Raw genomic sequence first — 27,619 nt, 5'->3', positions numbered from 1 at the left:
ATTACACCTGCCATTAAATTGTACTTTTCCAGTACAGATTTGATTGAATACGTTTTTTAGTTTTTTAAACTAAGTAATACCGAAGTTTCATACTTTCAAAGACAAATTGCCTCCCATGATCTAGTCTGACAGCCAGGTGCACATTTATGCTGGTAAAGATGTAGGGCTAGGCCTATGTGCATTCCTGTAATATTTTCTATTATTTTAGGTCTGTGGCATAAATAGGAATTTGATAAAAATGTCCATCACAGGCCAGCATGGTTTTCTCCCCATGAGTTTGAACTGCCAGCTTGATTCAACTCTGAAACGCCAAGCTGGCAGAGGTTGCCAGTGCCACACATACTGTATTACTACTGATGGAGATTTGAACAAGATATCCTCAGAGGCTGAGGACCCAATCACATCCCCGGTAATGTGTTCTGTCATTGTTTCCATCACACCTCTGACCACCTCCGCTGCACCCTGGCCTATACTGCCACTGAATTTAAGCTCTCCTGCCAAACACACAGGGGGAAAGGAAAGTGGAAGTATCGTTTAAGCCTTTTAAGACCAGATTCTACAAATGTCTTCCGAATCAGTTTATTTCTGAGAAACCTATGTTTCCATGTCAGCTGTTCTCAATGTATTTCATCTCAAGGACCCCGAGAATGAAATGTATTTGGCCGCCGACTCCCATCTGAAATTATGTTGTTCCAGGGACCCCCCCAGAAGCTAATATTTGAGTTAAAAACGTTTGCTGTGAAAAAATATATATTCAAAGATTTGCACTCATTTTCACGATTTTTCAAAAATAGCAGATCCACAAGCTATATGAGCTTGTAGATCTGCTATTTTTCAAAAAAAAATTAACAGCTAAAATTTTAAATAATGGTTAAAGTGGTTAAAAGCTAAGGTGACACAGATGCGTCCTCAGGTCTAAATGGGTTAACATCACATCAAGTGGGAGATATCCACTTTGACTTTGTTTCTGTGCCATCTCGTACTCTTGGTGGCAGTTCTTACTTCCATCAGTGGACTGAACCGTCCTCTCTAGTTCCAGGCGTAAGTGAGTGCCAGACGGACACCTTGCTGCCCAAGCTGCAGCCCACAGCTATACTGCTGCTACAGTGAGCGATGGACACGGACATGGCCAGAAAGTCTCATTCAACGTTGATGTCACAAATGGTCAGTCAGTGTCAATATAAGACATTTCCAGTTCCTAAGGGGCTTTATGAACCCGAATGAGGTCACACTTACATCAAATGTAACTGGACCAGCTGGGCTAACTGAACACCAGAATTAGCATAGTATGATAAATCAAAACAGGCACACGCACGCACGCACGCACACACACACACACACACACACACACACACACACACACACACACTTGCTTTCATATACAGCATATCAAATCTACTAGTCTGAGAACATTTCTAAGACGCTGTACATTAGTTCTGATCCTATGTGATGTTAGTGTCTGTGACAATGACTTCATTTAGTTTCCATACAGCCGTTAAGAGTTCTTCACTTGAAAGATTAATACAATCTACTTAGTGTGTAGACTATACAGTAGATCCCTGAACATGCCACCATATATGGTCACGCCTCATGACATCATGCCTCCATATATGGTCACATCTCGTGACATCACGCCTATCGTGACACATCACGCCACCATATATGGTCACGCCTCGTTACATCATGCCTCCATATATGGTCACATCTCGTGACATCACGCCTATCGTGACACATCACACCATCATATATGGCCATCTCCATAATGAAGATCACGACACTGATCTCATCTAACCCTGGACTTCTAGAGTTTGAATGGACAGGTATCAGTCAAAATGGAGACATCGAAGTAAGGATCAACATATGGAATGTCAGAACAGGTCAGCTCCATATATGGAGATCTAAGGGTTTGAGATTTGAGGTCAGATGTAGAGTTGCTGGCCGGCTCCATATATGCAGATCTATATGATGAGGTCTGGCCATATATGGAGTGTGTCTTGAGTGTACAGGGTTTGATGAGGTCAGATCAACATATGGAATGTATGTCACTCAGAACAGCGGGCACGTCTAGAATCAGTCAAGGTATCTGTCAAAAGGGAGACATTGAAGAGGAAGGACAGGTGGGGAGGGATCAACATATGGAATATCAGAACAGGTCATATCCATATGGAGATGATATCTAAGGGTTTGAGGTCAGATGTAGAGTTGCTGGCCCGTTCCATATATGCAGATCTAGGTGATGATCCAGTCTTCTACATGTATGGGCTATCCAGGGTTTGATGAGGTCACTGTTGTGATCTTCATATATTGTGTTCTGACATTCCATATGTTGATCTGACCTCTTCAAACCCTGTGCACTCAACACACGGTCCATACATGGCCAGTACAGAATTCATTCCATATGTTGATCTGACGCTCCCATGCCAAAGTGCCAGTGCTCTCCCAGCAGTCTGCTGTCACCCACACCTTGTTAATAAAAATAATAATAAATAATAATAATACAATATATATATATATATATATATATATATATATATATATATATATAAAACATTACTTTCATCTCAGACATAGTTTGAGATGACATGAATAATCATAGTGATTGTATTGTTTATGTACCACTTGAAAATACTTTATTCCCTGCTCCTTCACTGAAATAAAGTTCCTTACTAGGCCTACTTTTTTAAATGTATGTATTATTATTATTAGGCTATATGGGTCTTGGTCTATTAAATCATTCTTCAACTCTCTTTCTTTCTTCTTTGCCTGGCATGTTATTAATGTTTATGCATCGTGGTTTGAATAAACCGACCAATCAGAGCGAAGTGTGGCGCTTCCGTGGAACGTTCCGTCCAATCAGAGCGCAGCTGGCGTTGTTCGCTTTGCTTTTTGAATTCAGATGGAGAGACATACAGGCTGAAGTGAAGAAGACATTGAGGTATGCCGAGAACAAGCAAACCAGCTGTCAACAAAACATATCTTTTTATTTCGAACGTCAGATTTAGCCTTAGAGTTTCTACTCTAAGGTTTTAGCGGATACATACATCGTACATTGACGGAAAGCGTCGAGCGTTCGAGTAAGTTCGAAAGCGAACGGATTACAGGAACTTTCTGGCTAATAATTAGCTCATTGTTGGCTAGGTAGCTAGCTGGACAGCTAGCTGACCAACCACCAGATCGAGTAGCTCTAATAATAAATAAATAGGTTTTGATATACCATCTATCTACCGGGTCATCAAAACACTCTGGTAAGTTTGTGTTTTATTTAAGTTATGGCCGGGCGGTGGCAATGAATGAATGAATGCAGCATTGGAACCAGCCAGTCAGAGTAACATTAGCAGCTCAGGGCTAACGTGGTTAACGTTTTACACATCAGACGGAACGGAACGTAGATCTTACACAACTAAACCATTATTGGAATTCGACCAACACCAACTTGGTTGTATTAATTTATGTAGCAGCAAACACTGTTAAATACCAAATTACCCTTTGATGAATTGAACAAGGTGGACCCTCTTGTCAACAAGTGTAATGCTTTATTGGGTCGTCCACTCACAGTTAACAGTCTTTGTATTGAGTTGTGATTCAAATGTACTGTAATTCTGCAAACTGTTAATAAATATTTCAATCAAGTATTTCGCAACGAACACCCGAACGAACGTTAGGATTTATTGCTGCTATAACAAACCTGTTGCACAGGCTGGCTGGGTCGGGTAAGCAGGGCCAGCTATGAGGTAATCTATTTTGAAGGTTCGTTTTGTGTTGTTGTATTGTTAGGGTGAAATAAAACGCCTGGAGTGACAGTGAACAGGACAAGTAGAATCCAGCTACAATGCAGCCACAATCATGTTGAGCTCTCCCAAAGTTGGAACAGAGTACTGCCTGACTGACTGTCCCTGGTACACAACAGAACACAACTCCACACACCGAACTGCAGTTTAAACGCAACACTGCATAATACACACTCCACATTTGGGACGTTTCTATCCCCTGAGTAATTCGAAATATCAAGCAGCACGTATTTCAATAAAATATCAACATCTGGAAATTTATTATTGCTCTTTTTGATATTGCCCAAGATCAAATCTGAATCCCCCCTGACTATGTTTTTTCCCCCTTATTCCCTCCTCTATGATGATTTTCCTGTTTTTGGCTATGTATATTTCTCTAAATGTCATGATGAATTGAACAAGGTGGACCCTCTTGTAAACAAGTGTAATGCTTTATTTGGTCGTCCACTCACAGTTGACAGTTTTTGTATTGTATTGTTAATCAATCAATCAATCCCTGTGGTGCAGAATAGCTGTGGTCCATGGGAGGAGAACGCCTTCTAAAGCTATGGACCAGAGCTAGGTGTAGATTCTGTAGAATATTTTCTGTTGGAGGAAAATTCAATACCGTACACAGACCTGTATAAGACATAAAAGTAAATCCTGGTGGTGTTATATTGTGTGTGTAGTTGTACATGTCTTTCCAATTAGCACGGTTATAGTAACTGCTAGATTGGATTTTAGCATGACTTTCACGCTAGAGAAAATGGAAAATGTATTCAGGCTTAAACTGTTAACTGCACCATGTTGGGATCTTTTGCTTGCCTGCTTTTTGATTTACCTACAGGCAGGGGCATTGAAAGTTTAGTTAAACATTGAATTAATTGACTACCGTATGCATATTGTGCAGCTTTGGCAAAGTTTTGTTTCTGTTTAGTCTGCAAAAAAAATCTAATTCTTTCCACTTGATTTGTCAGACTCGGGCCACATTTCTGTTTTTATTTGTCATGCAAAGTTATTTTTCTCGCCTCCGGTTCGACAGTTTTCCTCTCCGTTCCTCTCTCACTCCTTCTTCTCTCTGTTGTTGTGATGCTTTCTTACTCCTTTCTCTGCCTTATGCTGTGCTCCGTGTCTTTCCCTCTAACTTTTGATAGTTTGGACAGTTTGGTGCCTTCCTTTGGTCCCTGTCATGGCTGACAGCAGCATAGTGACTTTGGGGACAGCTCAGAGTCTGCTGGTGGATTCCTCGGTCTACGACTCAAACTATGCTGAAACCACCAAGGACCAAGTGTTTCTGGGCCTGGCAACTGAGGACAATGAAGGTTAGCTTGTTGGCCTTGTTACTTATTTCTCTCCCTCTGCCCTAATTTTATCCATTTATTTTTCTTTCATGAAAAACAGTATATGTTTATGAATGAATGAATACACAGTAGCAGTAGTGTGCAAACAAACATTTGTCTTGCCTTGCCATTTGTCTTGCCGCTTGTCTTTCACGTTTTGTTTATGCTCACGCCGAAGCTCCACTGGAGCCACCGGGTGTCCCGTCAGCGTTAAGGCAGAGAATGTTTTTAATCAATGAAGGGTGCGTCATCGCTCTCCTACAGGCTGTTTCCTGCCCTTACTAGTCTGACACTTGATGGAATTCTTTATTAGACATTCACACGTTTGGACTAAAAGGATAACACAAAGTCCACTCAACCTGAACTTTCAGTTTGAATGTTTAAATGGGAAGGGCAGGTGGTGGCCACATGAGCAGCAGCAAAGTCTCATAATGACCGAATATTGATGCATTTTGACTATAATTGATGTTAGGTAATTATGTCAAATTGTCTATCTCGTCACATTGGCTGGTGGTAGCCAGCTTTTCTTAATAAGTCAGACTTACTTAAACTAGAAATATTCTTTTCTTATATCCTGAATCCACCAGAGGGGAAGCTAATTTCACAGCCTCTTTATTTACCACTCCAGCCAACCAGCCACCAGCCTCCTCTTTCTCTCTGCTCCTAGCCTCGGTCCCAGGCTTACTTATCCGCAAAAAGAAAAGCCTGGTCACAGCGTAAGGCAGAGAAGCTATCGGCGGATGTATTTCCCCCGGATACGATATTTTCCCGACCAATCACAACACTTGTTTCATTCGCGTAGAATGTAAACTGATTTGTAAACCATCAATGTCATTTCCTTGGGCGATACTTCCGCTAAAATCCCGCAACTTCCGCCGCAACAAATGTGCTCTGCTCCTCTCCTCCCCGTTCCATCCTCAACGTTTTCTGACCGTCTCCTAGTCCTCCTAGATACTTCAATCAGTGCTAACAGGCCTATTGACTGGCCCAATATACCTCAGGCTGTCCAACAAAGGAGAGCCTGATCTCTCGTTTTGTTAATCACTTTCACATTATCATTCACTACACCTCACCTGTGGTTCTCAAAGGGGAGTTCTAGGGGGTTCCCAGCAAAATCAGTCAAATTAGATCAAAATCAGTCCAGCGGCATTAAACGTTTTAACCCTATAATTTTATACTTGTTCAAGTTGGTCTATTTGAAAATAGACAATGTATAAACTCACAACAACATAGATCTCTTATGGGGGTGCCTGACACCGCATTGTTTCAAAAGGGGGTCTGTGGCCAATAGCATAAATTTGGGGGTCCTGTTTGAGAACCATTGACCTAGTCTAATAGCTTCCATTGGCCTTGACTGTCCCTTTTCCATTTAACACTGCCATCTCACATGTGGTACAACAGTTAATAAAATTAAATCAATTATATACATTAATTGATAATCTATAAAAAAAATCAGACCCATCTGAAGTGAGTGGTACTGTACTGTACAAGCCCGCCTCCCTGGCCTGTGTGTTAGGCTGTGCAACAGTGACACTGAACAAACGCTAGGACAGACAGACCCAGGGACACACATAGCTGTCTATAGGAGTGGTTGCAACACTCAATATATCCCTATTTTGGTCATGTCACCAAAGGCGAAAATAAAATAAATAAATGAATAGTGAAAATAGCCGATCTACAAGTATGTAGCAATGTGACATGTAAGCTTGTGGATCCGCTATTTTCACTAGTTTTGCAAATATGAAATAATACTGGTTAATTTGTTATCTAAAAAAAGACGTGCTTCTCGATTATTCAAGTAATAGAAAAAGGTAATCGATAGAATAATCGCTAAGAAAATCTATAGTTTCAGCCCTACACATGTTCCCTTTTCAGTCTCTCTCTCTCCGTTTAATTATTAATAAGAAAAGTAGAGTCTGCACTTGACTTAACACACTGGATCATGCTCCCAGGGGGGCACGGTGGCACAGTTAGTAGTGCTGTCGCCTCACAGCTAGAAGGTCCTGGGTTCGATTCCCGCTCAGGACGCTGTGGGTGCTGGCAGCGTGTTCCCTCCTCCACGTCATCAGTGCCCATACCCGAGGCGGGGTTGGAGAAAGGGCCTTTCTGTGTGGAGTTTGCATGTTCTCCCCGTGTCCCCTAGGGTAGGTACCCTCACAAAAAACATGCAGTAATCCTGGTAACTAAACTGCCTCCCCCTGGCCAGCCGGGGCGCCTGATGGAGGGGAAAAGAACTGGTTGGAATAACGTGTTCCTTCCACGTGCTACGTCCAACCAGGGAAACTCCCCCCTGTCAGGTGTAAAGGAGCAACTTGGACACTAAGGCATGAAGGAAGCATGAGTTCAAGTCTGTTGCTCTCCCATGTCCCTCATATATGGGGACTAGGTTGGCGGAGGGTGTGTAGAGCCCAGGATCACATTAGATAATTGACACAGGGGTGAAAGATGGGTTACAAAATCGTGGGATAAAAATTTAGAAAAAAAAACACACTGGATCATGCTCCCATAGTTAATTTATTGCATTACAAGCAAGGTAATGTTTTGAGCATTTCGATGCAAAGTCACCATGGTGGTAAACCAATAAATTGTGTGTATGGAATATGGATTGTATTTTATCATGTTCTTCTGTCATCTTTTGGATGTGTGTCCCTTGTTCTTTTCTGTGTTTAATTGTCTCTCCCCCCTTGTTCTCTCAGATTTGCTGCCCAGAGTGACCAGGGTGGTGCTAGTGGGAGAAGCAGGCCGAAATGACGCGCTGGTCAAAGCGATGCAGGTACGCAACATTATTCCTCTGTGGCCCACTGGGAGGGGGTACACGGTAAAGTTCGTCGGGATCGGGACTCGAACCCGCGACACAGTCATGCTGTATTACCAGCCAAGATGCCTGGACCACTAAGCCGGCCCAGGCCGTAGCCCACTGCCTTCCTAACGTGGCAGGCCTTCCTCTGTATGCTGGCCTTGTCGACACTGCTGATCTGAGGAGAACAAAAAAAACATCCCTTTAGATTTGAGAAATAGGACACTAAGCCACAGCTATGGCCCAGTTAGATCATATAGCGTTTGTTTTGGTTTATATTTTCCTTGTTTTAACATGATCACTTTTGAGTCAGTGTTTCATTGTTGCTTCTCTGTTGCTAGTAATGCGGTATACCACAACATTTTAAAGCTAAGTGATATATTTTAATTATGTGTTAATTGGCTCTATATTACAAATGGTAATCAGAGTGTTTGTTCAGTAATGAATGTTTCCCTGAAAAATGTATTTTCATTTTTTCCACTTAGTTTTTTATTGGATACCAATTTTATCCTACCGGGAGAGATCCGAGAGATAACTCGTACACAATACATTATAAATGATTGGAATTGGAAGTGATGAAACTAATAAATGAGGAGACAAAATTGGAACTGGAGCTGATAAATAAGCTTTGTGCGCGTGTCTCCTGGTTTAATGAAATTTATAACTACCTGAAAATGTATTTTCTCTTTACTAAAGACCTGAAGGAGACTCCTGTTAGTGAACAAACACTATCAATGACCACGATCAGAATACAGTTTTCACTTTCAAAAACACATACATGCACAATATATATTGTTTTTTATAGGTTTTATCTCTGATTATTCAAGTATTATTATGCTGTTAAGCGTAATTTCAATATTCAGATGCTTAATTTCTTTATACTTTAAACATTAGTAGTACTAAAACTATCCAAAGCTTGATAAAGGTTATTTGAGACGTCTCCTTGAATTGTGTATAGCTCAAAATAGGGACTTCAAGACAATGTGTCCTTTTGGAGGACATTTATGACCTATGAAACATTTAAATGAGCTTTTCAACTAAGGGAAAAATGCACATTCTCTTCCTCCCCGACACGCACGCGCACGCGCGCGCACACACACACACACACACACACACACACACACACACACACACACACACACACACACACCTGCCTGCCTTGTAGAGATAAACTGGGTGTAATATTTTGTACCCCGTGGAGCCTTGCAACTTTCCAGACTGTAGTTGACTTCAATTGTAGCTACCGTACCGTACAATTGTAGCTACCCCTTTAACTTTTGTTAAAGGGATTCTGACATTAAAAAAAAGGTTTTGGAATTGTTCTTGTTTTATTTTTGTTTTCTAATCTCAATTGCACCCAAAAAACATGAACTTTTAACATTCAGTAGATTTTCTGTGATCTGGGGTTTTCTGGCTCAAACAGGTGCTCTGATTTGCCGGCAGTAAGTGACATCACTTACTGCAAATCCCATATATGTCAATGGGATTTGCCAGAAGATGTCACTGTTTAACTGTGTTGCCTGTTTTCATTGTAGCTCAAAAGGCCCAAAAACCCCAAAGAAAACTTCAGACCACAGAACATCCACTGAATGTTCAAAGTTCAGGTTTTTTGGGTGTAATTGAGGTCATAAAACCTAAAAGAAAAAAGAAAAAGAAATTAAAATGAATGTCATAAAACCTTTAAAGGGGGTGATTTCAAAAGTGAATGCAAAAATGTCAAGACCCAGACCCAACCAGACTTTAGGAGATGTTAAGGAATAAGGATTTAGAGGATTTCTGATTATACAACAGGTCGTTTCGAGGAAGCAATCTGATTGGTTGAAACGGCTTTCTAGTCGTGCTTAAACCACGATGATAGCACGGCTAATCAAAACAAAGAATTCAGTCGTGCTTTTCTCTCAAAGCACAGCAGACTCGGTGGCTAGGCTAGCTAGTTTCTTGCGATATTTGTGGTCGTAGTGGCTACATCTGTCATTGAATTTTCTTTCCGGCAATTATCTTAGTTTTAATGGTTAGGCTTCCTACGGCACCGCAGGTGTGCATTAATGACGATAAAGAAGACTTGTGTAATTTAGCTTAATTACATATCAGTTCTTTGTAGTGTTTGTTAGGGTAGCCTGGCCAAGGTCCCTATTTTTGACAGAGCTAAAGGTACATGACAGTTGCAATACCTAATACCAAACCAAATCTTTAGTTGCCAACTTTTTTTTGTCTATCGCCCCAACTTCACCTCTACACTGACTTAAGAAGAAAGGATTTGCAAAGGAGCAGAGTGTTGCAAGTTAACAGAACTTTATTTGAGGGGGCATGTGTGAGTGAGTGCAGACATTATCTCTGGGAGATGAAACAAGAATGGGGTTACAGCTTGTGGTTCAACTTTGACTTACTTGACTTAAGCCCTTTGCTCCTCTAGGGTGCATAGGCCGTTGACAAATGTCCTCCATTTCACTCGGTTTTTAGCCGTTCTTTCGAGATCTCCCCAGTTGAGCCCACACTCTGCCATTTCTGCCTCGATACTTCTTCTCCAGCTGTTCCTGGGGCGACCTTGTTCCCTTTATCCTTGGGGGTTCCATTTCAGGGCTTGTCTGGTGATGTTTGGTTTTCTGAGGGTGTGGCCAATCCAACTCCACTTTATTTTTCCGATCTGTAATCTGTGGTTTAACACAGGCACGTAAATAAAACTTTCAAACCTACAAGCTCATAGCGTGCCACTCGGTGGCGCGCTATGAGCTTGTAGGTCTGCTATTTTTGAAAAGTCGTTAAAATGTGACGCAAATCATTGAATATATATTTTAGAGCGAACATTTTTAACTAAAATATTTGCTTCTGGGGGGTCCATGGAACTACATATTTTGAGGTGGGGGTCCGTGTCCCAATAAGATAATTCTGGGGGTCCTTGACATGAAAAAGGTTGAGCACACATGGGTTTTTCAGATTTATTTTTTAGAAGCCTTTTTTTAATCGACCTCAGTCGAAAATGGGTTAAAAAACAATCTCTTATTGCCAATCTGCAGTGCTGCTGCATGCAAACTGCAAAGACATCCACAGACGGATCTGTCAGCGGTTCCCCGGATTCACCAGCCATCGCTTGGACAAAAAGAGGACCAGCCTCTGCTCTGCCTTTCAGGCCATTGCGGTGGTGCCGAATTTCCGATCTCTTCTCTCTTCCGTTTATCCCTCCTGAACCCTGTCTGGTCTCTCCTCCACCCCAGCCCACAGATCCCTCCCCTGTTATGTGTTCATTTGTCACTGGCTCTATCCTTCTGTCCTGATCTTTTTAATGCCGTCAATCTATCCCTGACCCTGCCCCTACTCTTTATTCCCACTCAGTCTTACAGTTCCACCCCTCTGGCTTACACTGTTTCAGTGGCTCTCATCCCCCGTCTCTTTCTATGCCACCCTCCCCCTGTTCTTCATCCCTGTCAAATACACATCATCCCCTTACTTCACTTTCTTCCTCTGTTACTCCTTCCGTCTCTCTCAGTCCAGTATTTGATGTCTAGCTCCTGCTGCTTGGTTTTTACAGACTGTCAGAGTGATGGAGGTGCTAAAGATGGAGGTGGTAAAGAAAGGCGGCGAGCCGGACGGCGAGCAGACTTTGGTGATAAAATCTATAGTCAATATGGTACAGTACCTACCTGTCTGTTTTTCTGTCTGGGCAAATTACTTGATTCCGGGATGGGACCACCGCTGGGAAAATGTTGCTAATTTACCCCGAGCGCTCTGTTTTAATCACTCACCCGCTGTGCATGATCACGTCACGGATGGTGTGTGGATTTGTGGGTAAATTACCGTACTCAAGTGTGTGATTAAGGTAATAGTGGTGCACTCAAATGTCCATGCCGTCAGACCTCTTAAGATGGGTCCACGTGAGAGATTTTGAAGCCCGGTCCCGGACAAGTGGTCCTCACGAGAACGGGTTCTGAAAATGTATCGATAATAGCAAGGTCTGAAGGCATCTAACAAGCTTGAATTGTCCTTTTCCTTTTTAACATACAGCCAAATGGATGCTAAGATGTATGTGATTCTAACTGGTGTGTGCATACCAGACTATCGCTGCCTCTCCTCTTGCATTTCTTTGTGATCTCTAAATGGTTAATGGTCTGCATTTCATCCAATGCATTTTACAATGTGCGTCAAGTCTTTGCAGCCCGGCAGAGCTAATTATCTAGAAGTAAATTTGTTTTATGACCAAGTTTACAGGTAGCATGTGTAACTTAATTTCACCGTTGGATTGCTGCCTGGTAGTTTAGATTTAATTTCTGCCCTGTTATTGAAGTAATTGATTCAAGGCTAGCAACTGTGTTACTCTGAATCAGAACAGACTGTTTCAGATTAACGCCTTCTTTCAGCACACTGAGCACAGTTCTGATCGTTGCATGAGGCATTGACCAATTTCAGTGTGGTACTGCCTACAGTATGTGTGTGTGAGTGAGAGAGAGGAAAAAAGAGAATGATTGTACATGTGTTATGGGAGCGAGAGAGTGAATGAGTTATTTTCTTTCCCCCTTTTTCCCAAAACTAAAAGAATACTCAGACTTTGGCAATGAAGCTTTTTTAACTTACTGTTGAGTGAACAGATGGGTATCAATGTATTCAGTATGTACAGACTCCATTATGCAGCCAATTATCAAACTATCATGACACATAAGGAAAAAAACCTATGGACCTTCCTTTAACAAGCTGCCAGTTGTAGACTCAAATATATAACTTAAAGAAAATGTGTATTTGCCAAAGCACAGGTGTATTCTTTTTGTGACTTGTCTGTGACACCAATTCTCCACTGACACTAGTAAAATCTCATTGCAGTGTGTGGCTAAAATACTGATCGGTATGTGTTTTATTTGTGACCGATGGACACGTGGGGTGGTGTGCAAGCAGGCAGCTTTGTTTGCACTCTTTTCTTACATTTTTTTATCTCCATTTATCACTAGTTATGGATTTTGTTTTCAGGACATCAATGCACAAATGAAGACGGACAACATCGAGCTTTTTGGACAAACTGACTCCGTTCAGTTCGAGACCGTTTTTGTCCTCACAGACTTCGAGTGTCCTGACTACAGTGACCTGTATAAACAGGACAAGCGGATCATTGGACCTCCTGTGCTGCTGCAATGTGCCGCCAAGGACGAGGTGGGTTATGTTTTGTTTCCTGCATTTAGTTTTTAGTTTTTAAAAACATTTTCAAAAAACATTCCCAAAAAAGCAACATCTTTCATGAATTAAAAACAGATTAAAAGATTACAGTAAGAAATTACTGAACAAATCCATATATTAGAGAACAAATGTTTCAGTAGTAGTGCCAATCTACAAGCTCACAACATGGTGCGACTAGCCCATTTGCAGGCAGCTATTCTGTGAACAGTCGAAGGTTGCTGCATGTTCGCTTTTGCCAAATATATACACCAATTCGCCTCAGATGGACAGACAAAACGGGCACAACAAGTATTGCATTAACGGGGTGGGGAATGCATTGAATTCCCACACCAACTTGCATCGTTCCCATAACTTCCCAACGTGTGTGGGGCTGTGGGCTTTAGTTCCGACACTATTATTATTGGTCCGACAGCCCACCTCAAACCCTAACCTAACCATACCCGCAAGCATGGCAGCAGCGCTGCGCGTTCGAGCGCTAGTCTGACCGCATGTCGGACTAACGCTCCGTCGGACCCCGGAGACGGAGCCAGGGTGCAGAAATACATGACTGTTCAAAGTCACGATGACGGAAGATTCCCAGCCTCTCTCCGTCTCTGTTGTGCTGTCTGTCTAGTGTCTGACAGAGGGTTTAGATGCGACACTGATGTCCTCAGTGAGCAATAGGCCCTGTGTCCAATGCTGCTATCAACAAGACCTAGAGCACTGTGCACATTTATCAATAACCCCCCCACCACACACGCACACACACAGTGTGACTGCAGCATAAAGCACCATTACAAAGTATTGTTGTTGATAACGGCAGGGAGAAGCAATGTTAATGCATTTTGCTGTTTGTCATCCATATCGGGCCATTTATCTGGTCTGTTTATTTGCTTTACACCCTCTAGCCTAGCCTGGCCAGGCACAATACAGTTAGTTTTAGTGTTGCCACTGTATTATTTGTGCTGCACGCTTCTTGCTCAAATGTGAATCTCCATGTTCCTCCACAAGAATTGAGATCACGATTCTCACACTATTTACCTATTCATCTAATGTCTACAGTGGTTGACGGCTGAACATTACTACTTTCAAAATGTGGCACCTGTAGCCAACTACTGTGGCTTTAAACAGACAACATCAAAATGCTGACTTACTGTAAACCTCTTAAAGTCTCTCTCATAGCAGAATCGTAAGAGTAACCTAAATGAATTGGACAGCCAACTACTGCTGCACTTATTCTTCACAAAATGAGATTGCACAGGTGTCTGAATTTGATTAATTGTACAGCAGTACACTAAGCTGTGCTGTTGGCTGGCTCACCCAGGTTTGAACAGACTGTTGCCCCCTCCTGTGATTGTTGGTCCCTGTACTGATTCATTGTTTTGTGTTCCCCCCACCAGGCACTACCATTCTCCCCCCGCCCACTGTTCGCCACCTGCATGCTCAACCTTTCTCTGTGCCTCACCGGGTTCAGAGACAAGGAGCGCCTGGTGAGTTAACCCTGGACACAACAGTCTGTTAATTATAAAACCCTGACAGTGTATTATTTTATGTCCTTGATATAAAAACTTTTGAGAACCACTGGGTAAAGTGTCCTACTAATCAAGTGGCTATTGGGTGCACATCCTTTTCTTTTGGTGCTGAGCTTGTCATTCTTCCTGTGTTCCCGTAGAGGAAGCTGGTAAATGTTGTCCATCACATGGGCGGGAGCATTCGGAAGGACTTCAGCTCCAAGGTCACTCATCTCATCGCCCACTCTACTCACGGCGAGAAATACAAGGTCTGGTGCACACTTTACTGGTGTTCGTTTGTTCAGCGTTCTGCCTTTTCATAATGACACAAAGGGAATTTGACATGCATCACTACATATGAAACAGGTGTGTTGTAATATATTCAATAGGTATTTTGCATTTCCCCTGCAGTCTTTAGTTGTGAGATAAATTGCAAAAGAAAAGGGATACATTGGGTCTGTGAGATGCAGCAAGCACTGCACTTCAGCTTCAATTGTGTTGTGCCACTGTCTCTGAAAGTTCTAATTCAGGTCCCCGCTTGGATTGTACTAGCCCTTACCCGTTGTGAAATACTTGCGCCCTGCGTGCACTAATACATTAATTATTAATCATTAATGTGTAAAATCTAAAAAAGGGCTTCGTTATGCCCTCCATATTATAATTATTATTATTATGCCTGTGTGAAAAGTGGGAGTGATTGGTGCAGGCAGTGAGGAGCTACGGCAGTGATAGTGACAGACACACACACATTCAGACATTTGGTTAATTATAGTATGATAAAGAAATGGGTTAGATGGGCGGTTTCTCGTTCTGCCTCAGACATTGCATTGATAAATGGATCGTTTTCATGTTCTCACTGATTCTCTTTTGTTTAACGCAATTATCTTGTGCTACAGTAGCTACTGTCTTAAGTGTCTATACCACACAATGATTTCAGATTCACTTTTTTTAGTTTGTTCTCTTTGCCGACACATCTCTGACTTCCGCCTCTGCATCATTAACCGTGAAGGTTTAGCTCGGGGAATGAAATGCTTTTTTTTAGACGGGGGAATGAAATGCTTTTTTTAGACAGGTAGTCCTAACTATTTTCCATACGATTTGTAAATGAACAGGAATAGCATCGGTTTGAAGTTGACAACAGCCTTCTTTTTCTACATCCCTGTTCCTCCTAAAGTAAAAACTGTACCTGTCTGCAGGGCTCGAAATTAACTTTTTTACTTGGTAGCGCTTGTGCTACCAATTTCAAAATGAAGGAGCACCAGAAAAAAATTAGGAGCACCCACCAAAATCTAAGGAGCACCAATATGTAGCCTAATCGATTTTTTACATCATAAAAACAATAATATAATGTGTGGTTTACAAATAACATGAAATGACCAAAGTATAAAAATGCATGCCAGAATTTTAAATGTAGTGTCTGTCCCTCATCCATCCATCTCTTCAAAGAGACCGACGCATCAAACATCTCCAGATGAGGACCCTCTAGTCTACACTGATTCCGGCCAGTCACATCACCTGTTTTCTTATTCTTTGTTTTGTGTTTTTCACCTTCATAGCCTATTTAGATCATACATTAGAATTTCTAATATAAAATAATTTCGATGTCAAACATTATATTTATAGCTATGCCTACTCACTTCTAATCAGTGGTGGATAAATTACTCTACTGTTTTACTTAAGTAAAAGTATCAATACTGCTGCTATGTAGAAACACTTACAAGTCTGCTATTCTCTCTCCCTTCCTCTCTCTCTCATTCCCTCTCTCTCTTGCATGCGTGTGCGGCTGTGCGCACACACACGCATGCACACACACACAGCTGAGCCGGTCCGCCTCCGGAGCTAGAGGCTCCGGTCTTTTCTGAATCTGAACGCTTGAAATAATGTATTTTCTGACACATGGTGAAGTTGCGAGCCGAGGCGCTCTGGAATGTGAGCGATGCAGCGCTCAACGTTGTCCCGTACCGTTGTGTCAAAGAGTAGTTAACTACACACTCCACACGTTGGTTTGTTAGCATCAAGTGGTAGTGCAGCTAGCAGACAGGAGCAGTGCAGTGGATGTCAGAGAGCGTCTCAGAGTTTTTCTACAATCGATCGTTGTAGCCAGGCGCACCACAGTAATTATTTGTAGTGGCACTGGTGCTCCCAAATATATTTTTAGGTCGCAAAGATTAAAATTCAGGCGCATTTGCGACCAAAATGGTCGCTATTTCGAGCCCTGGTCTGTGATTGAGTCGCACGGCAGCCACAAGTAATGGAAATAGACTGGCGAGATTGTTGCACTGTGATCTGTGACAGGAATGAGTTTAGTTTATCCTTGATAGAGTTGTCGCTTGTGTTTGTTTATTTCTTTGCTGTTCCAGTCCTCGTCTTATTACCCAGCGACTTGTCCTGTCACCGTTTTCACCTCATTTACCATCTTTTCCCTTTCCCTCTGTTCCTCTCTAACATCTCTCCATCCCTGTGTTCCATTTCACTTCTAATTTCTTTCAGATGGCAGTGGTCATGGGGAGACCTATCCTCACGGAGTCATGGATCTCTAAAGCCTGGGAGAAGAGGCATGATATGTAAGTCCACCTTGTGCATTTTCATTATTTGAAAGTTTATTTGAAATGTCACTACACTTGACTTAAGACTACACAAGGAAGCTTAACATTAAATAATATGCATAAATCCACAGAAGAGCGTCTGCGGAAGCATACCGTGTTGTGAGCTTGTAGATCTGATATTTTTTGTCATTAGTTTAACTATGGAATCAAGCATTTCTCGTCAGAGTGTCGGGCACCTTCCTCTTCAATGTCTCCCTTTTGACTTATTCATTGATTACATTAACATTTCAAACTCTAGACGGGCCTGCCCCAAAGTTATTAAAGGGACACTTCACCCTTTTTGCAAAAAAATATATGTTAATGACGTTTAGAAGCTTTTGAACACTTTCCTGGAGATCTTTATGTGTGTAATATGTGGTTTTAGATATTTTAGATTGTAGCAGTGAGCCTGTTGTCTCTGATGTCATGGACACTGGGCTCACTTCCTTCCTGGACTACATGTTGTCTCAGTAAGACAGCTCTCCCCCTATTCACAAGGAGGAGCAGTGCACCAAAGAATTATGGGAATTGTAGTCCAGGAAGGTAGTGAGACCAGTGTCCATGACATCAGAGACAACAGGCTCACTGCTACAATCTAAAATAACTAAAACCACATATTACACACATAAATACCCCCAGGAAAGTGATCTAAAGCTTCTAAACGTCATTAACATATATTTTTTTGCAAAAAGGGTGAAGTGTCCCTTTAATAACTTTGGGGCAGGCCCGTCTAGAGTTTGAAATGTTAATGTAATCAATCCTTTGGTATGACCCGGCCAAAGACTAAAAATGGGACCCAATGCCTTCCTGCTTGGCACTCAGCATCAATGGGTTGGACTGGGGCCAGTGGGGGGGTCAAATCGACGAATCAAATGATTCCTGAAGTTATTAGTGCTGCCCGGCACCCGGTGAAAACTAGAGTTCTCAACGAGCCTGTCTGAAAATGAAGGCCCAACCCTACCTGGGCCCTCATCAAACCCTGTACACTCAAGAGAATGTCCCCGCTACCACCCTTAGATCTCCATATACTGTATGGAGCTGAATTGTTCTGACATTCCATATGTTGATCTGACCTCATCAAACTCTGTACACTCAAGACATGCTCTTTATATGGCCAGTACAGAATTCATTCATGTGCCAGCGCTCGCCCATCAGTCTGCCGTCAATGAGGCAGACATCGCCGTTTTAGGGCGATGTCGCTTCTCGCCCTCAGGCGTCTTACTGATTATTTTAAGATTTAGGGGTATTTGAAGTTGTTAAACTAGCAATAGAATACATGTTCAGAAGCATCTTCCATAAACACAAATGGTGTAAAAAATGCCATATAAAAAGCCTCAAACTGTGACTTCTTTAACCAGTTGGCTCTGTGTAGAACAGCAGGAACATGGGGTTTAGAATGATCATAATACCTATACTCTTTATTCCATGCATCCGTCCAGATCGTTCCACGCAGGAGACCCGGAGTTCCGTACGGAGTTTAAGGTGCCTCCGTTCCAGGACTGCGTTCTGAGCTTCCTGGGTTTCTCAGACGAAGAGAAGGCCAACATGGAGGAGAGGACGCTGAAGCATGGTGAGCACTGAGCACCATAGACATATAAACGTAGACGCCCTTTCCGGCTCTGGAGCGTATATGTGCTCAAGGGAGGGCAAAACATTCCCGAGATTCCTTTGCGAAGCCCCGCTGAAGCATGAGCGTGCGTCACAGAGCACATGTTCTGGTCTGTAAGTCCCGGAAAAGATAAATTCTACCACCCCTCCTTCGACACACACTGCTCCAGTGAACGACAGTGGCCAATGAGGCATCCATTTTTTAATATCAATGCTGAGCACTTCCTCCTCACGGACACTCCATGGCTGCCATGGCTACTGCACTCTCCTCTAACATGGAGGGGAGGGCGCTGAAGCATGGTGAGCAGTGAGCAATGTTCCTCCTCACTGACACTCCATGGCTGCCCTCCTGCGCTGCTGAACGTCGGTCACTGTAACATGCTTACTATTCAAGTGCCATGATGATGGCGGTGCAGTGTGCAAAATCTTAACATTTTTCAAAAGAATTTCAACATGGATAAAATATATATATATATTTTTTTTTGAATTGAAATTAATTGGCTTGTAGAACAACTATTTTTGCTAGTTTAGGTCCTGGGGTCTGGGGAGACATCACATGTCTCTTCTGTGCTATAGCGAATACTAGCCAATTCTATTTGGAGGGGTGCCACTTATTCAGGGGGGAGATGGATGTGATGTGAAGTTGTGTTTTTAAAGGTGTATGTGAGGAGGGTGTTGTTTTATCCAGTATCTCCATCTTGCCAGACATGACTTAAATAAACTGTTGCTGATAGTGTGACATTTTCATGTTTGATCTGGAATTCTTCTTCAGCCACACCATGGAAAAAGTTTTATTTGTCTTTTGGCTGGCCAAAAAGGTCGGCCATGTTTCAATTTCTCATTGAAAAATAATTTTCACAGCTCGATCCAATCAAATCGGGTTACCGGTAATTGTCTTATGCCCATTATGACCTAGAAAGACTGAATAAGATTATCACTTATCAGGCTAACTGGATAATTGCTAATGCACTTGTGGTCTATTACAATATAGTTGTAATATCCAAATCCAAAGGTAAAGCCTTTTGTCGCTGCACCACAACGCAATCAAATTCAGTTTCTTTAACCTTTGGCTATTCTATGTTAATAACCAGGGTCTATAATATAAATTACATTTCTCTCTTTAATCTACTCTCAAAAACATTGAAAGTTTTCATTGCGTATCTGTAATATAGGCCTACAGTATGTTAATCTTTTATTGACATAATCTTTGCACAAGGCCTTCTCTTTTCAGTGACTGAGTGAATAATATTTTTTTATTGTGTGGTTGTAAGATAGGCAGCTTTACATAATTTGTTGTCCTTCTGTTGTTGGTAGCGCAATAAATTGCGGCCGATACCATTTTATAAATCTTCTGCCGAGAAGATGATTTGACCAACTGTTTCCCTCTTCTGTCCAGTTTATGCTGTATGTCTGAGGGTATTCTTTCAGTGTGGTTTTAACACATCTGATTCTGTTTGTTATTCATCCACGCATCTTTGTGTTTCTGCAAGGTGGGAGGTACCTCGAGGCTGGTGACGAGAAGTGTACCCACATGGTGGTGGAGGAGTGCTCCGTCAAGGAGCTTCCCTTCCCTCCCTCCACGAGACTGTTTGTGGTGAAACAGGAGGTATGCTATGTTTACTGGCCTTCATTCCCTCAATGAGTACTGTTTGTGGTGAAACAGGAGGTATGCTATGTTAATGGTCATGTTTGATTTTAGTTTCAGAGAGCTTGGAGTGCCCACACCCTAAACTTTTATTATTTCTTCTGACTATCGTATGAAATAGAATTAAAGTAATATTGCACAATGCAGTGGTTCCCAAACTTTTTCATGTCAAGGACCCCCAAATTGACACTAATTAGCCCGTGGACCCCCATTTGAAAAGACATGCCAGAAAAGCCCCATAAGAGAAGATGTTTACGGCTCTATAGCAGTGATTCTCTACCCGTTTAATTTCAAGGACCCCCAGTTTGATGTGAATTAGGCTACGGCCCCCATTTTAATGGCATTTCTATCTCTGATTCCCCAAGTTTATTTTGTAAAATCAATGTACAACAAATGGAACCAAATGGACCCTAACAGGTCCATTTGGTTCCATTTATACACTCTGAGAGTTACAGACCCTCAAGGGTCCATTTGATTCCAAACTATAATTTAGCTGGGGACCCCCTGGAACCTGCTTTGGGAACCACTGGCATAATGTATCTTGGACATATTTGGGAGAGTTCTAACAGTTCCATGGGCTTCTACTGAAAAGTCTCCAAGGTAGTGTGGCTGCTGCTGACCTTGTTTCTTTTTTACATTATATAAACGTCTAGTTGACAAAAACAAAGGTTTATTTCCTTCCTAGTTGACCCAAAAATCACCTGTGTGAAGTGAGGCCACAGAGGGACTTTGGACTGTCAACCGTCCAGTCATAGACCTCTAATCTTGTTGATTGCCTTCAATTGCAACATGAAACCTTGTTTCTAACTATTTCTGAACTAACGGTGCAATAGCGGTGGAATCTCTAGCCTCTGTACTGTTACTATTTCATATTTCAGTGTGTTCTTACACTCTGATGAATGGGCATAATAATTTGCGTGACATAAAGTTCACTAAACTGTGTACTGTTTGTCCTTTTAGGATGGCTATTTTCCTTTGACACATCCTAAATTCGTTTAAAAGAGGAGATGATCATTTTCTTGCCTTGTCGTTTATACTGTAGCTGAAGATTAATTAAGGACAAATAACATAGCTGTTCAACATGTATGTTCTGGAGGGAAAAAAATCCTTTGAAGAACTGCCTGCCCTATTAATAGTTCCGTTTCAAACTACTTGATGCGATCATCTGGACAGCAGGCCATCGCGGTACAGATGAAGTAGAGTACTGTAGTAGTGTTACTGCAGCCCGTAGAGACGCTTGACACCCTAATTATCACCAGAGTACCATCTTGACATTTACCAACACAGACCTGTATCAAAGTAATTGGTTTAGGTCTCACTACAAGGATGTATTATAGACAGATGGAGAGGAGCAGGAAAACATAATGTCTTTCACTTAAGCAGAATGTTAAATAAATCATCTGATCGTGATTCCTTTTGCGTTCATTAAAGTCCACTCAATAACTAGTACTAGACGAGCCCTGTACGGAGTACAGTATGGAGTCGAGCCCTGCCTGTGGCTGTGTACTACCTGTACAACCTTTCATATTGATTTTTTTCCCTTCATGATATTACTAAGATGATGTTTTTTCCCCTGCCTGATCTAGTGGTTCTGGGGGACCATTCAGATGGATGCCCGGGCTGATGAGTCCATGTACTTCTATGAGAAGGTTAGTACACAAACCATTCAATATAGTGTGTGTGTGTGTGTGTGTGTGTGCCAAGATATGCCCCGATATACATCGACCTTTTATTCATGCAGGTGAAATCGAGACACAAGATCTCTTTTACAGGGAAGCCCCATTTAGGGTTGCAGCAGTACAAAGTTGCCATTAGTCTGCCATTAGATTGGACAGTAAACCTTTAGTGAAACTGAAATTACACCAGTTAAAATTAATTATCTTGTGTAGCTTTTCGGCGAAAAACGCAAATATGGCACCTGGGTGATTTACGCAAATCCATTAAAACAATGTTTCGATCTCTGTGTCGATCTCTGGGGGTGGAGTCCGCAGAGTGACCGTATGATCACTCTGCGTATGCTGCTTGCATCTGCATGCAGGACTTGATTCGCGGGACATTGTTCTGTTTGTGTGATCTTGATTAATTGGCACAAATTATTGATTTAGTGAGTATTTATTTTCATTTGGACATATAGATCTTATTAGTTGAAGTTTGAATGATGGGTAATCAAGGTTTCTTTCTCTCTCTCAATGTATCTCACTATCTGTCTGCCACTTCCTTGTCCTCACTCAGTCTGCCGACAGTCCCACGATGAAGAAGGCCGTGTCCCTCCTCTCCCTCCACACGCCCAACAGCAACCGCAAGCGCCGGCGCCTGCGCGACACGCTGGCTCAGCTCACCAAGGACACCGAGGTGTCTCCCTTCCCTCCGCCCAAGAGGCACTCGGCTGAACGCTCGCTGTCCATGTCCCTGCTGGACATCTCCAACACCCCTGACACGTGCAAGGGCCTGGCAGGTAAGGAGGGGGAGGGTTGAGGCCGCCCGGGGCTCTGCAACACTGCACACGTCCGACATCCCTGACACATGACAGGAGACCCTTGCAGATAAGATATAACCGATAGAGGGAGAGTTATAGGCCTTATTTCTAGGGCTACCTTAGAGGGAAAGTAAGGGGGTTGATGGTGGGGGGGGGGGGGGGGGGGGGGGGCAGGAGAGAGAGAGATGGACTACTTGACATGTTGAATTCATTCAGGGGCCTGATAGATAAGTGGGAATGAGATGGAGAGATTGGGGTGAGACAGACAGTGTGCAATTGGGGAGAGGTCTGGGCCTCTACTTGATATGTGTCGACACGTTCAATACAATGAGAGAAACTACGTAGGGTCCTGCCCAGTGAGGAGGAACGGTGCGGAAGATGATGTGGAGAGGACTCGCTGTCGTCTCCTACTTCTGAGATGTTTCAGGGACAGATTAGGTGGTGGAAGATGGGTAAACTTTAATACATGCCATTCAGACCTGAGCTTCTAAAAAAATAACGCAATATGACCAAGTTTGACCAAATACCGCAATTAATATTGTGATGATGATGGTATATTGTAATATTAATATTATATATATATATTAATATTAGTTTCTTTATCATTTTTTTAAAATGGCAAAATTAGCCGATCTACAAGATCACAAAAACACATTGAGCTTATAGATTTGCTCATTTCCAAGTGCTTAAACAGGACAACAGTTACGCCATATCACGATATTGATATATATTCCTAAACCAATGGTGTGCTGTCCATGAGCCTGCTGCTTGATGTCTCCATGCAAGGCTGTGGCAGATTGGACAGGATGGTGAGAGAATTGTCTAGAACCCCAGTCGGATAGAGGCGGGTAGACAGATGTTGTTCCCCCACCTGAGCAACACTGTCCCAGTGGGCCGACTACTTGATGTCTTCAGCACAGCAAAGACATGCAAGCTTCTGGCTGGGGTCGAAGGCTCTCCTTCCTCACCAGTGGTGAGGAAGGAAAGATTGATAAAAGACAGCCTTCTTCTTTTAAGGGAGAGATGTTTTAATAATAAACCAAATAATAAGCGAATGAGCCAAAGAAACGGCAAGAATCAAGAATGTACTGCTAGTACTTTTAGTGGCTACTGGCCATACATCGTGGGTGTGCAACATTGCCAGGTCTCTAGACGGCCTTATTAGAGACCTCACACTGGCCAACACTGACAAGCGGACGACTGCATTAGCGGGAGAAGTGTGCCCTAATCAGCCTGCTCTGACAGGCAGCGCTGGGCACACGGTCCCACTTCCCACGGTTCCTCACTCCTGTAGGTGTTGGGTGACTGTCATATAACTGTGTTAACAATGTTTACTTCAGCGGCTGCTTCAATTAAAGCTAACCCTACAATGCAATGCAGCATTCATCAAATATTGTCTGCCAGCTGAGCTGACCCTACACCACTCCATATATACTGTACATGTAACTGCTATGCGTACTGGTCCCCTGACCCTGACTTTGGGAAACTCTACTTGTAAAATATTAGTAGCCTTGATGGAGGCTGTAGGCTTGTTTATGCTTAGGGGGTTATGATGCTATATGCCCACCACAGGGCTCTGGTCAGGGAGCATGGACTCAAGGATGAGGATGACAGTGACTGTGGCATTATAGATTTTATAGGTTGTTGATAGTAGTACAGACATACAGGGTTGGGTTGCTCATAAATGAATGTTATTTCCTCAAGAACACATTCTGGTCCTCCTGTTAGTCTGTAGAGCTACTGCATGACATGTGACCTGCCCAGTAGACAGTGACACAGCTTTGATACTGGGGTCCTGAAACCGAGTGCCCATGCAGAAGCCTGAACCAAAATATAAACTGGGTCCTAAAGGAATGACTAGATGGCTGAAAGGGCCTGCACAAAATAAGGCAAATGGATGTAGCTATAAGGGAATTTTCTACACTACTGCTTGTTCAGTTGCCACAGGAAGTGGAATCTTATTCACTGATGCATTAAAGCTCCACTTGTCAGATCCATCAAAGCTGCCGCTATTTTAGCAGTCTTGTCTAGTAGCCATAGTTCACACTCACACATCAAGTAAGCGGTGAGTGTAAGTTGGAAAACCATGAAGTAGATCAGTGGTTTTCAGACTTTTTGGGCAAGTCATAGTCTCAAGGCACACCTGGTCTCATGACGTCATCAGTGTGTCTCTGCTCACCGATTGGGAACCACTGTAAGTAGATATTGGTGCCTCATCCCTACCATGTATTTTTGAGTGGTGCTAGCCACTCCAAATAACTATCAACTATGTGTTCCCGCATGTCGGACTAATGCTCCGTCGGAATTACGTTCGGATCCCGTCAATCAACCTCACCTTTGATGGCTGGGTGCACAACGGGTGGTTGCATCCACTGGCACTAATGCTATACAGAGTGAGAAACAAATTGGAATACTCAGTTTAGGTATAAACGCAACGTCAATCTGATGGCCAATAAGAGCAAAGGAAAGGACGGGTAAATATTGACTGTTGAGATTTCTCCCGATCATTGCAGCTTAAATTACATTTATAATTGATTTATAATTTGATCATGTCAATCATTCTGCCTGCTGAGGCACAACACTTCCTAGATGGTTAATTTCTCTCCTCCATATAATACTTAGACCACAGGGGGATGATGCATTCTCTTTAGTCTTCTTTATGGAGCGTTGGATAATTAACCACAAAGCATGTCCAAATGCAATTTGGAACCATCTGGGGTAGAAATGTGCCATCTTGGAAGCAATGTAGGCGTGCTGTATTTGCCCTCTGTGAGTGTTGACATAATATACTGTAGGCAGTGCAAGACAAATTAGTCTGCCAGACACAGTGGGAAAGTAACTACCGTAAGTAAATAGACATGAGGTCAATTGTGTAATGTCAGGTTTTCATGAGAAAGGACACACAGGTCTTGGCTTCTCCCCCCCCCCCCCCCCCCCCCCCACACACACACACACACACACGCAGTCCATTGCACTTTATTGCACCACCTCACCGTGCACCTCAAAGGCCTGTGAGGAAGATAACTGATTTGACAGGCTTCTCATTAACGCTATACAGCTATAAACGTTTGAATTCACTAGTTCAGTCAGGACAAAGTAAGAACGATATCATTCACACGATGCTGTTCTTCCCGTTATTCTTTTTCCTGCACGCTGTTGAATCAATGCACCGTTGTCTCCGTCCATCTTCCCCTCCCTGTCGTCGTCTGTCCTTCCAGAGAGTTCCAGGCCGTCTAAGAGTTCCACTCCAGCACCGGTCAAGCAGTCTGCCAGGTGGCAGGTCTCCAAGGAACTCTATCAGACGGAGAGCAACTACGTTGACATTCTGTCCACCATATTACAGGTGGGCCTCGTGTGTGTGTGTGTGTGGGGGGGGTTAAGTTTGAACATTCTTACCACATGCCTCATACAGTAGGTAGGCCAGTTGGTTGCCAATGACAACAGTGTCAGGCTACGCTACTGTCATTAAGTGTGTGTGTTGTGTGTGTGTGTCCTGTCTTATCATCCGTTCCCAGTGGTGAGGCAGACAGCTGACCAGTGAGGGAGAAAATGGCCTGCCTGACCGTCTCCCTTCTAAAAGTTCTTCCTCCTCCACTTTTCCATGTCTTTCTCTCCTGTAGCTGCAGCCCCACATGAACATGTCAACATCTGCCTCCTCCTCCTCATGCCTTCTATACTTCATATCTCTCTCTCCTCCAACATTCCTTTCTGTCACTCTGTATCTTTCAGGTTTTTTTCCTCCTGCTCGGAGTCGAGGCCCTCTTGAGGATTGCCTTTTCTCACTGCTTTCACCTTCACCGTCTCCACGGCTCTGCCTTTACAGTCACCCAGACAGTTTATTTAACCACTTGAACCCTAGCTTAACCCCTAGTAAATTTTACTTGCCCGGCGGCGTGGTTATAAGCACAACATGTGTTAATAACTGCAGGCTCACTCCCAATCTTCCACCGTAGTCTGAAAACAAACCTCTTCAGACTCTATCATAGCCTAACTTGGTAACATTTTACATACAGTAGCACTCTATAGTGTACACGCCCGAGAGTCATCCTAACCAGATGCCCGTACCACCTCAGCTGGCTCCTTTCCAGGCGAAGGAGCAGCGGTTCTACTCTCTCGTGTGACTGAACTTCTCACCCTATCTCTAAGGGAGATGCCAGCCACCCGTCGAAGAAAACTAATTTTGGCCACTTGTATTCGCCACCTTAAGAGCGTCTGCTAAATGCCTAAACTATAAATTGTGTGTGTGAGAGTGTGTTTCCTGTTCCCAGCTTTCTGTGGGGGCCTTGAGCCAGCAGGCTACCTTTCCAGCCACACACCACCATTAACATTCAGCTTCAAACTGTTCTACTATCTCAAGATAGCTTCCATTCATCAACGGAAAACACCATTCATCAACGGAAAACACCACTAATGACTTTTTCATAGTACCACATTTATATAGGGCAAAAACGATAAGCCTCTATTGTATTGTATTGTATGGCTGGCGTCTAATGAGGACAAATGCAGCAAAGTCATGTTGATTAAGCAAAGTTTCGTGGTGGAGTATTTGGCATAACAACAGAGGAGTCTGTTTCATAGCACTTCCTATTCCGTAATTTGACCTGGCCCATTTTACAGCATAGGGATATATAATTCATATTCATTACAACATTATAGTAAAATCTGACGACTCAAAAATGGACTTCAATAGAACGAAAGGCTGATTATTAAAAATGTTCATGTTTGAACTTTTGCAATGCCCCATGACTATTGTA

At 42.8% G+C, this 27,619-nt stretch overlaps 1 protein-coding gene across 3 annotated transcripts in view; it reads left to right on the top strand.

Moving 5' to 3' along the window:
* The first annotated feature begins 2,893 nt into the window (after positions 1 to 2,893).
* The window catches only part of ect2 (epithelial cell transforming 2), a 50,544-nt gene continuing 25,818 nt past the window's right edge, over positions 2,894 to 27,619 (top strand). Inside the window, exons 1-13 of one of the 3 annotated variants that reach the window (XM_083766973.1) lie at positions 2,894 to 2,935; positions 4,922 to 5,089; positions 7,804 to 7,880; positions 11,431 to 11,529; positions 12,858 to 13,037; positions 14,441 to 14,530; positions 14,713 to 14,820; positions 17,042 to 17,115; positions 18,576 to 18,706; positions 20,235 to 20,350; positions 21,976 to 22,038; positions 22,622 to 22,844; positions 26,084 to 26,208. In XM_083766973.1, the coding sequence (XP_083623099.1) occupies positions 4,957 to 5,089; positions 7,804 to 7,880; positions 11,431 to 11,529; positions 12,858 to 13,037; positions 14,441 to 14,530; positions 14,713 to 14,820; positions 17,042 to 17,115; positions 18,576 to 18,706; positions 20,235 to 20,350; positions 21,976 to 22,038; positions 22,622 to 22,844; positions 26,084 to 26,208 (1,419 nt within the window). In that variant the 5' untranslated portion in view covers positions 2,894 to 2,935; positions 4,922 to 4,956. Of the gene's footprint in view, positions 3,246 to 4,921; positions 5,090 to 7,803; positions 7,881 to 11,430; positions 11,530 to 12,857; positions 13,038 to 14,440; positions 14,531 to 14,712; positions 14,821 to 17,041; positions 17,116 to 18,575; positions 18,707 to 20,234; positions 20,351 to 21,975; positions 22,039 to 22,621; positions 22,845 to 26,083; positions 26,209 to 27,619 lie in introns of all 3 variants that reach the window. The other 2 variants (XM_083766972.1, XM_083766974.1) reach the window with 2 other exon arrangements.

This window comes from Protomyctophum parallelum (genome assembly GCF_964188405.1).
Source record: "Protomyctophum parallelum genome assembly, chromosome: 6".
Lineage (NCBI taxonomy): Eukaryota > Metazoa > Chordata > Actinopteri > Myctophiformes > Myctophidae > Protomyctophum > Protomyctophum parallelum.
The sequence above is the reverse complement of the archived record's forward strand: the minus strand, read 5'-3'. Positions and strand labels throughout refer to the sequence as shown.